We start from the raw sequence: 16,754 nt of genomic DNA on the forward strand, positions 1-16,754 counted from the left end.
AAATACTTTCCTTAGGGTTCTTCCTCCTGAGAAGATGAGAAGCCTCAGGAACCAAATGTAAAAAATGATTATCTGCTGCTGTGGAATGCAACAGGTGCATCTGTGATTGGTCTCGTGTGGTTGTTGCTACTTAATGGCCAATCACAGCTGGCTTGGACTCTGTCTGAGACCAAAGCTTTTGTTATTAATCTCTTCTTTTTTCTATTCTTAGCTAACATTCTGATGAAATCCTTTCTTCTATTCTTTTTAGTACAGTTTTAATGCAATATATATAATAAAATAACAAATAATATAATATATAATATAATTATATTACATATTACATATTATATATTACATATTACATATTATATATTATATAATATGTAATATATATTATATATTATGTATTATATATTACGTATTATATATTATGTATTATATATTACGTATTATATATTATATATTATATATTATATATTATATATTATATATTATATATTATATATTATATATTATATATCATATAACATATATTATATAACATATATTATATAACATATATAATAAAATAATAAATCAGCCTTCTGAAACATGGAGTCAGATCCTCATCTCTTCCCTCATCCTGGGCCCCCTATGAACACCATCACACCATGCGTGTGTCCCCTGGCATCCATTCCATTCCATTCCGTTCCGTACCGTCCGTGCGCAGCACCAGGGGCGTGGGGGAGCCCAGCACGGGGCTCCTGCTGGCCCTGCTGGTCACCACACAGCTGTAGTTGCCCACGTCCGAGGGCTCCACCTTGGCGATGTACAGGTGCCCTGTCTCCTGGGACACGAAGCGCCGGCTGTCCTCCTGCACGAACGACGGGTACTCGTTGAAGATCCAGGCGAACGACAGGTCTGGGTGGGGAAAAACAACACAAGAAGAGGGGTTTGGTAGGATTTTTCCACTTTTTTTTTTCCCTTCAAAGAGTACTTTGTTACTATACTCGACAGCACTGATGTGGCATTCCGTTCTCTGAAAAATCCCTTCGCCCAGGGTTTTTCTGCTGGGAAGCTGAGAGGCCTCAGAGAAAAAGGAAAACAATTCTTATCTCATTTGCTTCTCCTGTGTTTTGCTTCTTTGGAATGTGTTTGGAGATTGTTTCATTAGTTTCATGTGAATTGTTTTGACTCAATGGCCAATTGAGGCCAAGTTGTGTCAGGACTCTGGAAAGAGTCAGGAGTTTTCATTATTATCCTTTTAGCATTCTCTACGTATCCTTTCTGTATTCTTTAGTATAGTTTAGTATAGTATAGTATAGTATAGTATTCTTTAATATATTCTAGTATCATAAAATAATAAATTAGCCTTCTGAGAACATGGAGTCAGATTCATCATTCCTCCCCGCCACGGGGATCCCTGCAAATACAACACACTACATTATTTCCAGTACTGTACTGTGTAACAAACAGCCAACGACTGAGAAAAATACATTTTAAGAAGTACCAGAAACTAGCAAAACCCCCCATTTTTTTCACCATCTCTGGGATAGGGAAAAGCACACATGCAAAAGTGTTTGATAGGATTTTTCCACCTTTTTTCCCTTCAAAGACTGCTTTATTGCTATATTTGACAGCACTGCATAATTTACAGTACTGTACTGTGTAACAAACAGAGCCAGTGACAGAGAAAAATACAGTTTAAAAAGTACCAGAAAGTAGCAAAACTCTCCATTTTTTTCTCACCATCTCCTCCAGCAGAAGAAAAAAAAAGGCAAAAGAAATCCAGAATATTAGCAGGTTTGCTTAAATCTCCTTAGTTTCTTTTTTTTTTTTTTTATTTAATATGCACAGAAATAGGAGCAGACAGCAAAAGCGAGAGCAAACTTTGCTAAAATGGAAAGATTATTCATTCAGTAGCTACTTAACTGCTCAGCCAGATGATTAGCAGGTAGAAACAGGACAGCAGAATCCACGTGATAAGGATGTCAGAAGAAGCCTAAATTCCCAGTAGGGCTCATCACACAGCAAAACTATTTTTTTCATACAAAAATCCATAAAAAAACTCCATTAAAAACATTTCTGTGTGTTGTGGCCAAGTAGCCCTCCCTACCACTCACTATGATTATGTGAAAGGGAAAAAAACAAACCCACACCTCGAAAGAGAAACGAAGAGATTTGGCAAAAAAATCCACTGCATTTGTTTTGTTTCCTGAGCATCACTCTGAGCCTTGTGCGGCCAATTTTAATTGGCAAAAGCCCCTTCCTGTGCCAGGCCACGAGTTTGTCTCATTCATTTCCTACAGGATCAAAGGAAAATAAATTTTTAATGGCGTTCTAGGCAAGGAATATTTTTTTTTTTTTTCACCCACGTGGCACTTATACAAGGATTACAGCTTCTGGAGGTGCTAATTAGCAATGATTACAGCCTGATTGACCTCTCCTGTGTTGCAGTGTCTGCAGCACTGGCACTGCCCCCACGAAATGGAGATCAGCCCCTCCTGGCACAGCTTTAATTTGAGGGTGCACAAATGTGGGTGCACCACGGAATGTAAAGGTGACACAACCTGAGGCCTCAACCCCTCCCCAGGCTGCCAAAGCCAGCAGGACAATTCAACACAAGGTAAAACTGTGCAGGTGGAAAAAAAACCCCACTCAATAAATGAAATTATTAAGATATTTATGGGCTGCCTAATGCAGAAAAGGCATCAAATGAAATGGCTGATCATTAACCTGCATTTAATTTTCTTCTATCAATATTTAAACCGCTTTCCATTACGATAATTCCGCAGCAGCGGCCTGTGCTTACCAGGCTCAGGAGTTAAACTTCTGTCAAATTTAAAAACATTAGAAATAAATGAAGATAAATGAATAGGACAAATCAATAAATCAATAAATAAGTATTAGAAATAAATAAATAAATATTATAAATATTTATTGCCAAAACCAGAACCATGAGGAGGAAAAGACCTGCAAGACCATCACCTCCATGGACCTCAGGATCACCAATGGCTTTCACCACAATTCCTTCCTCCAGAACTCAGAGGTGTAATTAATTTATGGAAAGGAAGGCAGCAAGGATTTGTTATGAAACAACGGGGGAATTAGTGCAGTGGGAAGCATTAAATTATTTCAAAAATAAAGAAAAAAAGAGAGGACATCTGAGGGGTTTGAAGGGCACTACATGATCTGAGGGAGCAGGGAATGTGGGGTCTTTCTAAACGGGAAAGGCAGAAAATAGAGGAGAATTCTTTCTGCAGAAGAGCTGGGTGGACACAATGATCTCAGGGCTGAACACCAAGTTAGGGACCAAAAAAAGCCAATTTTCACCTCCACACCAAACCCAGACACCCACAAGGCAGCTGTGGGTGACACCAGCCTTTAATGCTTCTGCTATTTATTGAACCACCTGTGCTTCCTTGCTCAAAACATTATTTCATGCTTAAAAATAGGAGAAAATAAAAAGAAGAAAGATGTCCACAACAGCGTGGAGATCTGGAGATGCAGCAGGAAAAGAAGCAGCTTCATTTCATTGCTAGGATATTGGGTTAAGTCAAGAATAAACCCACTGAAATCAATCACTGGGATTATGGCAGCCATGCAAAGTGGATTCCAGTTTAATTGGGGCCTTCAACCCATGAATAAACACCCCTGGAAACCTAATTCCCCATTCAACACTTATTTTCACTGACTCCTTTAAAAAAGGCTGGGGTATTTCTAGCCCTGTGCCCCACCACCTCATTTTATATTTATTGTCCTTTACAAAATTGCACTCTTACTTTTCAAAATTAAAAAAAAAAAATCATATTAAACAACTTGTAGTGTGATTTATTATGTTTACACCATTTGCCTGTTGCTGATCTTAGGGCACCTCCAGGGACACAAACTCACTCCTTTTCTGTCAATTACAAGTTTTCAGTTGATTTTCTGTTATAAATGGAAGTAATATGTCTCTCCTGGGCTTCCTCTGAGTTCTGAGCCTTTGCTTTCCAAGGCATTTTTTCCTTATTTGGCAACCATACATGGATAAGGTATTGGAAATTACAGTTATTACTCAATTTTTATTTGTTTACTACGTCTTGGTTGGCGGCCTCTCTTTATTTTGCATTATTTGATTATTATTTACTGCGCAGTTTCCAACACACTCAGCATGTTCACACTGTTCCAGGCCTTTTGTGCACCTAAGTGCTCAATTAAAAAAAATGCTTATAAAATTACCTGTCATTTTTAAACCTGAATTCTTTACAAAATTCAACAATTAAATCACCATGGCCTTTGGGGTTTACCAGGGTCATTTCCTGCCATTTATGAACCTTAAAAAAACACCAAATTACTGTTGCTAAAGGAACATAAAGGGGTAAAGCCCACACATTTATGGGTTTTTAACTATGTTCAAAGTCAAGGCTAAAGTTTATGCACATCCTTTTGAAAATATGGCTTTAAATAATATTTAAAGAATTTTAGAAATATAGAACTTAAAGAAATTATACATTTCTTCTGAATGACACTGAATCACTTCACTGGGAGATCGTTTACAGAACCAGGGTGATTTTACTTCTTGTAAACAGAATTTAAGTGACAACAGCAGTGGTGGAAAACCCAAACTGTAATTAAATTCAGAAGTTGGAAAAGCAAAATTTTTGGGGGAAAAAAAGGCACAGAGACCTATGATCAAAAGGAGAAGAACAATTAACAAAGTTAATTCTACCCACTATTTGCATAAATAATGCCAGCTCTTGCTCCTTGTCTTCTGGGCCATCACTTCAATAAAACTGCTTAATAGCTACCTGCCAGCCCCATAATTCACACAGAACTGAGACTTCTAAAATAGCCACAAGAAAGTGAACAATGTTCTTCTGCAACAGATTTAAAATGTTCCAAACTGACTGGATTTGAATTAGCCAAGTGGGTGTTTCCAGAAATAAAGCTGGTAAGAAATGAAAATTCTTGATTTTGGGGGGCATGGAGCTGATGGAACAATACTTCAAGGTTAAAAAAAAACACACCAAAAATCCAGAAACATAAACAAACAAAAAAACCAACCACCAAAACATAAAGAGGTTTCATGTCAATCATTAATACCCAAATCCCAATTATTTCAGCATTTCTCCAGTTCTGATTTTACACTATTCTGTAGCAGAAACACCAGGAGAAGCTGAAATATCCTGGAATTTTGTGTCTCCCAATGGCTCTCTGCCCATCCCACAGGATGGCACGTGGCTCCTGGAAAACTGTTTCCAAGAAAGTAATCAGACAGAATTTAGCAATGACAGAAACTGCAATTAAAACCATGGAAATGTGCAGCAAACAGCTATTTGGAATGATCTACACCTTAGGTGAAAAGTGATGGAAAAGTAACACTGATTTTGAGAGGATAATAACAGACTCCCTAATTAAGGCAGAAACCAATTAGTTCATAATTTGGCCCAATTTCAGCTACAAGTGTGATGAAATGGCAGAAAAGGGAGTTTGTGGATGAGCATCCCTCACTCAGAAGGGAGGAGGTCTGGGAGCTCACACTGAGCATCCAGGGTGGGATTTTTGGGACAATCACCCACAAAAATGTCCATTTCTCACCATGGCTGCAGCAGTCTGTCTGCACAGGAACCTCTGGGAAAGTGCAAACAAATTACCTAAAAGCAGGAAGTTAATTAATGAGGTAAAAGTGCAATTAAGGTCCCAGAGGATGCTCTGGGGTGCAACTGTCCCCACTCACCTCTCTGCAGGCAAATCCTTGGATTACACTGCTGTGGGACTGGGATAATGGAATGTCAGTGCTCCCAGGGGTATAACTGGTTTTATTTTACATAAATTAATTCAAGCTTCTCCTTAATACTTTCCCTTTCTCACTTGGGCAAATTCTCCTGCACTCAGTTCAGCACTCCATCCTCCCCTGGCCAGCCCCACCTCCAGCTGCTCTTCCCTGTGCCACAAACCAGGTAACATCTCCCTCATTTCTCCTGGCAAACGTTAAAAATTGCTTTCCAAATAAAAATCTCCTGCTCTGGAGGCACAGGACAAGGCGTTTGCGTGCTCCTATAACATAAGTATAAACTGGAGCTTAAAATGCAACAAAGTGCCTCTGTCAGAAATGGCAGCATCTCGGCAATGAAAAATCAGTTTAGAATATTATTTGAGATCAACTGTAGATAATTTCAAGGGTTTGAGGTATATTCTGGTAAATATTCAATGCTCAGAAATTAAAAACTGTCCTAGGTGTGTGCAGCTGGGAAAAAAACCAAGGCAAGGCTCAGGCTGCATTTCCAGGGGGATCCTGGGCTGCTGGCATTCAGGTAGTTCCATCACTGATAATGAAAAAGACTTCAGCTGCAGTCACACTTCAGAGAACAAATGGGGCTGGTATTTACTTTTTGCTCATGTTCTCTATATAAAAATAATGACAATTACAAAACCTGTGTGGCAGGGCTTGACCTGTGGCCTCCAGGAGTGATGTGAGACAGTGAGATCTGCTCAAAATAGGTGCAGAGATTTCCCAGCCACTGGGATTTCACCTCAACTCTGCAGGAGAACTCTTCTGGCTGAATTTTTGTTCATACCAAATGCAAACTGTGTGATGGGAATGCAAGTCCAGCTACCAAAAGTGCTAAATGTATCCCCAGAAATTAATTTTATGTTCCAGAGTATGATGGCAACATTCTGATTTGAAACTAATGTATAACATTCATTGTTTTGGCATAAAAGTTGAATTATTTCATAGCTAAAATACACCAGATCAATTTTCAGCCTGCTGTGCAGGTAATCAGGCATGCAACTTGTGTGTATGGAACAGCCCAGCACAATGAGAGCACTGAGACACAAACACACACAATATCCTGCAATTCCAATCTACTCATTAAATGGGAATATTGAAATGTTTCAGCTGAAGCTGCAAGGTTCCTACTTCAGGCTAAAACCCGATTTTCATTTTTAAACAAAACAGGGTAAGAGTCCACTTGCTGCTTTGATTTTGGAAGGAGCTTTAGTTTGATGCAAAAACAGATGTAATTCTTTGAAAATACTGAATTGTACTTTTTTGTGCTGTCCCCCAGCCTAGAGCACGGCCACAGGAGAGGTGACTGCACACAACGATGTGTCACCTGTGCTCAGCTGCCACAGGGATGTCACACAGCCACTGAAGGTGGCTGAAGCCACTAAATAATTCCTGGATAATAATAATAATAACAACAATAATTCTAAATCATCCCAAGCAGCATCACAAGCAAGGCTCACCACTGTAATTAAAGCACCAACATTTCCCAGCTCATCCTTGGGAACACAGATGCTCCAGAGTGGCAGCTGATTTCTTCATTAGCACCAACCCCCTGCTGGTCAGTCCCACCCCAAAGATTCCTGTCACTGTCACGTTTTCTGAAAAGTCCCTTCACCAGGATTTCTTCTCTTGGGAAGCTGAGAAGCCTCACAGAGAAATTAAAACAGTAATTATCTCATTGGCTTCTCCTGTGTTTTGCTGCTTTGAAATGTGGTTTGGAGACTGTTCATCCAACAGGTGAATGTTTGATTGGTTCCATGTGAATTGTTTTGACTTAATGACCAATCGCTGTCCAGCTGTGCTGGGACTCTGGAAGGAGTAACGAGTTTTCATTATCATTCTTTGCAGCCTTCTGTAATTATCCTTTTTCTATTCTTTAGTACAGTTTAGTATAGCGAATATAATGTAATATAATGTAATATAATGTAATATAATGTAATATAATATAATATAATATAATATAATATAATATAATATAATATAATATAATATAATATAATATAATATAATATAATATAATATAATATAATATAATATAATATAAATAAATTAGCCTTCTGAGAACATGGAGTCAGATTCATCTTTCCTCCCCACAAATTCTGTCTGTATCCTTTTTCTATTCTTTAGTATAGTTTAGTATAGCATTTAATAGAATATAATTAATATCATATCTCATATCATACATCATATCATATAATAAATTAGCCTTCTAAGAACATGGAGTCAGATTCTCATTTCCTGGGGAACCCCCAAACCAGCACAGATTCCCTTGGGAAGGGCTGAGCACGTGGCCCTGCTGCCCAGGGACCATCATCCAGGATCCTGCCCATGGTTTAGCATCCCCAGTGCCCCTGAGCTGGCACTGGAACACCCCTGGGCGCTCCCAGGGCAGCCCAGATGCCAATGAGAGCCTGACAGAACAGCTCTGCTGCTCTGGGCTCCCAGGGCTGAACAAGAATCCCAATTGTGCTTCCCCTGGAGCTGTGCAGGGGATGGATTGGTTCCTCCCCATCGCATTTCTGCACTGATTGCTCCAGCCGGGCTGTGCCAGTGCAGGAGAGAGCCCTGGCTCTGAGCACGCTGCTCCCACTCTGGAGGCGGCACAGGAGTAAGAAAATGCTTTAGGAAGCAATATGTAAATGCATCCCCATCAGCCACATCCATTCCAAGTGACAAACCGTTCCTTTAATCACCTCCCTAGAACTTTACATTTAATTGCTGAGAGCGTTTCCAGAACTCTGTTGTGCTTTTTCAATAGCTGGAAGTATTTTAAAATTGCTTCCTGCCTGTAATGATTTTGAGGATAAAAAAGGCGATCGCTTGGTTTATTGCGGAACTAAAATAAATCTGATTTCTTGTGAATGTTAAATATTAGGGACATAAACCAAGGCAAACGAATGGAAATAACCCAGGAGTCAATTTTCAAAGTAAAGCACCAATATTTATATGTGGAAGCAGTACTTAGTGACACTTTCATTTGGTACTCTTGCACTCTTTTAGGAGAAGGTACTTGATAAAATCCTTGTGAAAAACAAAAATTCCTTTCAGCACTCTTGTTCTGAGTGCTGGGACTGCAGCCACCTCCCTCCTGCCTCCTCCTAATCAATTACCCTGTTTGCAAAGAAAAACCCAAATATTTTACTAGAGAAGATAATAAAGAGCTGGAAGAGAAACACCCCACAGTCACAATTTAGGGATAAAAATAAACTTGGTGGAGGAGTGAAATGCAGTTATTGTCTCCAATTTTCTCCTTTTTCCCCCAAGGCATAACTGAGATACCTGGGACTGAGTAAGTAAAAAGGTTCAACCTGAATTTTTTTCTTGCAATTTGGTTCCTCCTAATCAACTTCTGCCTTTTTCTTTCCATCCCTCCGTTCTTCCAAGAGATATTCCACAAATGAATGTGGAGTTCAAGAGTTCTGTAAGATTTTGGGGTAAGAAATTGCTAAAAGCTTCTAGGGCTGTTTATCCACCTCTCTGTCAGCTTAAAAACATGCACGATAAAGCAATTGAAGATGGTGCGTAAATATATAAATATATATAATAATTATAATAGTATAATACTTATAATAATAATAAATCTATTAAAATATCTATTAATTCGTTTATAATTTATAAATAAGATATAATAATTTCAACCTGGATTACCTCTCTGTCAGCTTAAAAACATGCACTATAAAGCAACTGAAGATGGTGCATAAATATATAAACTAATTATAATATTTAATATTTCTAATAATAATAAATCTATTAAAATATATATTAATTAATTTATAATTTATCAATAAGATGTACTATTTTCAGCCTGGATTGTCTCTCTGTCAGCTTATCTATGCCTATATACTTATAAAGCAAATGAAGATGGTGCAAGAATATATAAATATATATTATTAATAATAATAAATCTGTAAAAATATACGTTAATTTAAAATTTATAAGTAATATGTAACAATTTCAGCCTGGATTACCTCAGCCTGGAAAACAGGTTTATCAAAAGAAAAAAGAGCTTCAGAATGACTGCATTTGACAAAGTGCACAGCAGACTGTCTCTGCAGCACTGGTTTGGTACTGGTGGTGAAAATAATGCTCTGGCAGGTAGAAATCAGTGGAAGATCCAGCTGTGAACATGTATTATTTCCCCTCATATGGACAAACATAAGTGTCTCTCAGGTACCATTTGATTTCAAACTGTCAGCTGAAATTTGTGCAGATGATGATGATGACACCAGCAGGACTATTGAAAAATATGTTTTTAAATAAAAATGCCATTTCTCCTTGGCAGATTGAAACAGCACAGGAACACTGTGGAGCCATTTCCAAGGCCAATGCTCTTACAATATGCAAGGTACCACTCTCCTCAAAATGCATTTTTGTGCAAGAACCTTTCCAAGTGTGATTTATTCCTGATGCCCAGGCGTGTGTCATCCACAGCCTGCAACGGCAGCAGGAGCAAAGGTGCAAAACAGGATGGGGAAAGGGGAGTTCAGATGGGATACTGGGAATTGCTCCCTGGCACAGGTGCCCAGAGCAGCTGGGGCTGCCCCTGCATCCCTGGCAGTGCCCAAGGCCAGGCTGGCAGTGGGGTTTGGGGACTCCTGGGACAGTGGGAGGTGTCCCTGCCCATGGGGTGGAATCCCATCTTTAAGGTCTCTTCCAACCCAAAACCTGCTGTGCACTGTGGCGGTGCTCACAGGGGTCCCAGGACGAGGGAAGAGACGAGGATCTGACTCCATGTTCTAGAAGGCTGATTTATTATTTTATGATATACATTATATTAAAAGAAAATGATATATTAAAACTATACTAAAGAATAGAAGAAGGGATTTCATCAGAAGGCTAGCAAGGGATAGAAAAGAATGATAATAAAATCTTGTGACTGCTCACAGCCTCGACACAAGTGGCTGCCACTGGTCATCAAGTAAAAACAATTTCACATGCTGGGTAAACAATTCTCCAAATCGCACTCCAAAGCAGCAAAACATGGAGAAGCTGAAGCTTCTCAGCTTCTCAGGAGAAAAGATCCTAGGGAAAGGATTTTTCATAAAATATGTCTGTGGCAGTGCAGTAGGAAAGAAATCCTATTCTGGAGTTGCACCTGTTTAACTTCACTTTGTTTTAAAGGAATAAAACATTTCCAAAGTCAAATACGTATAACTGATTCAACTTAAAATTCCCTAAAAAAATAGCATGTTGCTATTCAAGAGTTGCAGAAGAGAAGCAATCAGAGCATCCAAATATTTCTGGCATCTGAGACTCTTTCCATGCCATGTTATTCATGACGCAGAGCCCTGCTGGAACTTGCAGGTCTCCAAATGGCAATACAAGAGACACGAGCAAAAATTTGCAAGTCTAAACACTCATTTGGAACAGACATGACATTATTCAGTGAAGGATTTGTCACAGCAAACACTGAGCAATAAATTGGGATCTATTTTTCCATGATCTAATATTATTTCCTATCAGCATGTCACAACTCTGACACAATATGCTGTGAGCTGAATTGATCCCTGACCTTCAAATCCTGCCTCATTTATGGATTAAACCCACATTTATCAGGGAGTTACATGAAGAGGGAGGACAAATCCTGGCTGCTTGATCCATGCAGGAACATCCCTGCCACACTGCATGAAACAGGAACACAGAGCACACAAAGCTCATTGGGAAAAAAGCAGAATTTCCTTGCAACTTCCAAGCAACAGTTCCACAAAATTCTTGCTATTTATTTAATTTCCTGCATTTTGGTTTTTGAGAAAAAATTAATTAATTTATTTCTTGGGTTATGGTCCCATTCCCCATGGGAATACTGCAGCAGGATGTACACCAATGTAAAACTAATGTTGAGTTTTTCCAGGCAAACCAAAATTTGTTGAAATGTTCAAATAACTATCAAGCAAATCTTCACTTCTTCCATTAAAAATCATCTTTTTCTCTGTGTATAAAGCAGCTTTAAGCCACCCCAGACAACACAAAAGGACCATGCCTCATTGCCTGCTCTTCTCTCAAAGAGCAGAAACACCTCATAAATCCAAAATCAATGTCACCTGAGGAAAACTGACTGTACTAAACAAATATAAATCACAATACACAAGAACAGAAATAACAGCTGAAGAGGAGCTACACAATAATCACAATACAGTTCAGTAGTAACAGGAGGTAAAACCCTACAGGAACTCAGATTTGCTTTACTGAGGGCTTTGTCACTCGTTAGATACCAATTCTGGAACAAAATCAGTAGCAGAGAAAAATCATTTTTAGATCTCCATATGTCTAGCTTTCCCCATTCTTGGCAGAATGGGCAAAAATTAGCATCACATGAATGTTTTTTAACCAGCTGCACATTAACTGTGTCCAACATTAGGTTTGGGATATTGAGAGGTTTGTTGGATTGGCAGCCCTTTAAAACCATTAAAGACATCACAGTAACACAGTAATAAGTCAAAATAGCTGTAGAGATTTCAGTGCAATTTAAAGGCTGTAACAACTGGAAAAGTAGCAGGAGAAATACATAAATCCAATTTTGACATTATTTTACCTTTGGAGCATGTGGGTGAGATGAATTGCTGATTTTTGGTGGCAAAAAAAGGGTATTTTAACAGGTTCCCTGCAACAGCATTCAAAGATCCAGAAGTACGGCCATGCAGAACGATGACAGATGACCATCTTAATTATCCAAACATCACTGCTCAATTATGAGACAACTTGGGGTATTTAATATAAAACCAGTCTGGATCAGAAAAATATTTGGGGGAAAAAGCCTTCACACTCAAATCCAGTCATTTACCAAATCTTCCACTCAGTGAATCCCAAACAAGACTGCTAAAAAAGGGAATTTTAATGAATTTCCAGAAAGGGGAAATGTGGTAACTTAAAAGAAAGTGATTTGTGGTTCGTAAATGGAGTTTCATTGTTGGTTTCATGCTGGACGTCCACAGCCCAGAGGAGCTGGAACTGCACACTCAAAAGGACAAAACCACTGCTCACTGCAGGAATAATTTGCTCCCCATTGAAAAGGGACATTCATATGACTTATGTAAATATCTGTGCCTAAGATAAGCAAGGAAAAAAATATGATAAATTGCAGAAGGGAAGCAATTTTCCTTTTCCATACTATGAGCTGGCATTTCTTTGGGGATGAGCATTGCTTTCTATTGTAACTGGGATGCTGTACATGGAGGAATAATCACTATTTAATCAAGTCTCTTCTTGCAAACTCTTTGCAGAGAATGCAAGAAATAAGTGCAATTAAGTTAGCAAGATCTTAGAAACTGCACAACACACCAGAAAACAAAAGCAGAGTATTTTGGGGGCTACAGGGGGAGAGGAAACAAGCTGGTGGAGCACGTTTTTAGAATTAGCATTGTCTGGAATTATTTGATAGCTCAGCGCAATAAATACAGACTCCAAGTAAAAAAAAAAAAGAGTCAGATCAGTGATCTGGAAAGGGCTGAACATCCCTGAGGCCAGGTCAGCTGGTCCTAAACCATCCCTGCTCTTGCTAACAAACCACTTCTGCTTCCTGGCCGGATGTTTTATCCCAGGTTTCCTGCCCTGCATCCCACCCTGCAGGGGTGTTCTGTGTCCCCTTGCTACAGCTTTATTTCAGTGAAGAAAGGATTTTTTCACCTTGCTCCACATCTCCTGAAAACTTGAACATTTAATCCTCCAACTCCCAGACAGATTCAAGGATTTGAAATAATTCTGGTGCCAGTTCTCAATGCCATTTGGTAACTCTGGGAGAGCTCGGCTCTGTTTTTGCACGAACACCACAATTAGTGTGGGGGTGTCAACCATCTCCCATCTGCTGAGTGCAGGGGGAATTCTCACCTCTCCCAGCCACTGTTCCCAGCACCAGGAGCACGTCTGGCATCACCTCCTGCTCCACACCTCAAACTGAAACCCTGCCAGAGCCAGGCAGCGCTGCCTCAGCTTGGCCATCACCTCTGGGTGCGAACCCACACGCAGGACACAGCTGCAGGAACAGCTGGGCCAGTTCAGCCCTGGGGCTGCATCTGGGAGGGAAATTTCATCATTTTAATTCTTATAGATAGCTGGGAGAATGACCCATTTCCTCAGCTGCTGAAAGACAAAGCTGCTGCAAGGCTATAAAGATGATTTAAGGGTATGTATCAGTTTAGAGGGGGAAAAATTCTGCAAGCTCAGACAGTTGTAAAATTGCCACTTTATGGCTGTGTCTGCTTGGACTCTGCCAAATTTATGAGGCCACAACACCTATATTATTGAATATAATGTCTAGCTTTTATCACCTCATCTTTGCAATCAGATCCAATGTTTAACATCACAGCCCTTCAATAATGACACACCCTATCAATTAAAAACAATAAAACCAGTTCCTGCCAGATATTACTGGAGGCTCAATAGCAATTAGTCAGAGCCTGAAGATGCAGAATGAGGGAAGAAATGCACTTGCAACTTTTGGTCCACCAAGAATCCATATATCCACTTTTCTCACCCCCTGAGTGCAGCAGTGGTTTAAATTACGCAGCATCATTCCACCCCACCACAGAATGTCTTGATTGCAAGAACTCAGGCACTGCTCAAGACAACCTGCAATTCTCTGCTCACGGGGAAAACTGGATTCACTGAGGCTCAGCAATTGTGAAATTGGGCAGAATGCAACTCCAGAAGATACTCCATTAATTACAAGAAATCCCATAAAAACCAGACACATTAAGTGCACAGAAATTACTGGGAACGAGATAAAAGTAAATCCTCCTAAATACTTCCCTCCCCCCTCCTTTGTTTTTGGTTTCTTTCTCTCTGCTTTCACTCAGAACTCAGATTTCATTATAATTCCGATTTTTAGCACTCCAGGGATGCTGCCCAGCCCCACCAGCCCAGGGTCCCCCTTACCTCCAGCCCGGGGCGGGGTCCCACAGAGCAGCACGACGCCCTGGCCTTCGCGCACCGACACCGCGCTCCTCATCCTCGTCCTGGAGCTCTCCACATCTGCCAGGGAACGGCAGGGAACGTCAGGGAACACCAACAGACAGCACAGTGACACTCTCAAATCCTGGCATTCTGAAACCCTGGCATTCTCAAATCCTGACATTCCCAAATCCTGGCATTCTCAAATCCCGACAATCCCAAATCCCGACAATCCCAAATCCTGTCATTCTGAAATCCTGGCATTCCCAAATCCTGACCTCCCATCTCTCACTCTGCAGCTGGACCCAGCAGACTCAGCACAGCCCCTGCAGAAGCAAAGGCTGCCTGGCACAAGGGGGGATGACAGAATTAGGGCTGAAGGGATCTAATCTGCAGTGAGATAATTCAACAGATCCTGTGGCTAACTCTGTTCTTATGCCTGGCTTCTGCCTCCCTGACTTTGATAACCAAAAAGGAGCCAATGACTTAAAAATGAATCCTTAATCCACTCTTTCTTTGGAGATGATGAACAGCATCAAGCTGCCATGTCCAGTGTAAAATTCCACTACTAACAGCTATTCAGCAAACAGATATGGATCTTTCCCAAGAGCAAAGAACCTCCTGGACCACATTCCGGCAGGAGAATCCCCTGGAGCATCACTAAGGCAGAGCTTTGCTCCTCGGTGTGCTGACCCAGGGCTCTGCTCTGGCTGGCCTCGGGTCTCTGGGATTATTTTAAACTGGGTAAGGATCACTGGACACTCTGAGGTGGAAGGGATCCACAAGGATTATTGATTTCATCTTCTGGTCATGCACAGGACACCCCAAAAATCATACACAGCATTGTCCAGCGCTTCTTGGGGGGAAGCAAACACTTCAGTATCCATAAATGTAAATATTTTATCATAAATTTATATTGGCTTTCCCTTTAACTGGTGAGTCAAGATCCAAGAAAGCTGGGCCTCATTATACTGTTAAACTAAGCTAAATACAACATGTAATACAAACCAAGATCAAAGTCCTACACTTACAAAGGCTTTTCCATAAATAAGCCATACATTTTTCCATAACAGCAGACAATTAAAAAAAATTATTTGTTTATAACCTTGTATAGGATGCTAAAGTAACACAGTCTTTAAATAAAGCTGTCTTTATAACCAAGCATAATAGGGGCAGTAAGTTGACCAACAGCAGCTATTTCCCCAAAATACAGCATTTTTTATTGCTGCAAAGCAACAGCTGTTACAGTGAGAACACTGAATTAGAAAGACCAGAATTTCAATGCTTCCTTTAAAAAATGCTGCAGTAAGAGAGTGTTGTACAATCGTTTGTTAGTGCACATAAAGTTCACAGGAATGTTTCTTAGGCTGTTTTCAGCTTTCCATGTGAATTTCCACGCAGGTATCCTCAGAATAAACTCAGATCCTTTTGCTGGATGTGATGGAGAAGTCACACAAAACCCCAGCCAAAGTGATTTCACTCAGGGATCAAAACAGCACAGCCCTAAATTATTGTTTCAGGCCTTTCCAGCACCTTGCTCTTTCTCCCATAACATTATACATTCATCAGCTGCCCCAACACCATTCCTCAGAGCCATGCAAGTAAAAACCAGGAGCTGACAGCACCTCAGAGAACACACACTGTTCTGTTCCAGGATGAATCACACCCAAAGAATTAATATTTTACACAAAAAATTCATTCAGACCACATTTTGCCCTCTTACATCACAACCATCAGAAGTCATCAATCTCAAATAATACCATTTCCATAACTGAAATGGGTTTTTAAGCCCATGTGCTCATTTATTGCAACTACAGACCTTCAGAACCTTCCTTGAGTGTGCTGTCCAACAAATGGCAGGATGGGACTGGGTTGGGAGCACCTTGGGAAGGGATGTGGGACATGCTGGAGGATTGGGAAGGCAATCAGCCCAGAGGTACCCAGACAGGACCCACCGCAGCCCTGCAGTCTGAGCTGCTGCAATATTGTAAAAATTTGAATTATTAATCATTGATTGCAGCTGTCAAAGACAAACAGTTTCTGGGGAAACAAGAAGCAAGACATATCCATCCAAAAATGGAGAACAGAAGTCATGCTACAATAAAAGAATAATTTCCCAAAAATCAGCAGAAAG

At 40.1% G+C, this 16,754-nt stretch overlaps 1 protein-coding gene across 1 annotated transcript in view; it reads right to left on the minus strand.

The window, feature by feature from the left end:
* CNTN3 (contactin 3) overlaps positions 1-16,754 on the minus strand; it is a 120,294-nt gene that overhangs the window by 39,521 nt on the left and 64,019 nt on the right. Inside the window, exons 5-6 of the mRNA XM_063164345.1 lie at positions 14,606-14,701; positions 679-882 (exon numbers count right to left, since the gene is read on the minus strand). Coding sequence (XP_063020415.1) covers positions 679-882; positions 14,606-14,701 — 300 coding nt within the window. The remainder of the gene's footprint in view (positions 1-678; positions 883-14,605; positions 14,702-16,754) is intronic.

The sequence above is a fragment of the Melospiza melodia genome, chromosome 10 (genome assembly GCF_035770615.1).
Source record: "Melospiza melodia melodia isolate bMelMel2 chromosome 10, bMelMel2.pri, whole genome shotgun sequence".
NCBI classification, from domain to species: Eukaryota; Metazoa; Chordata; class Aves; order Passeriformes; family Passerellidae; genus Melospiza; species Melospiza melodia.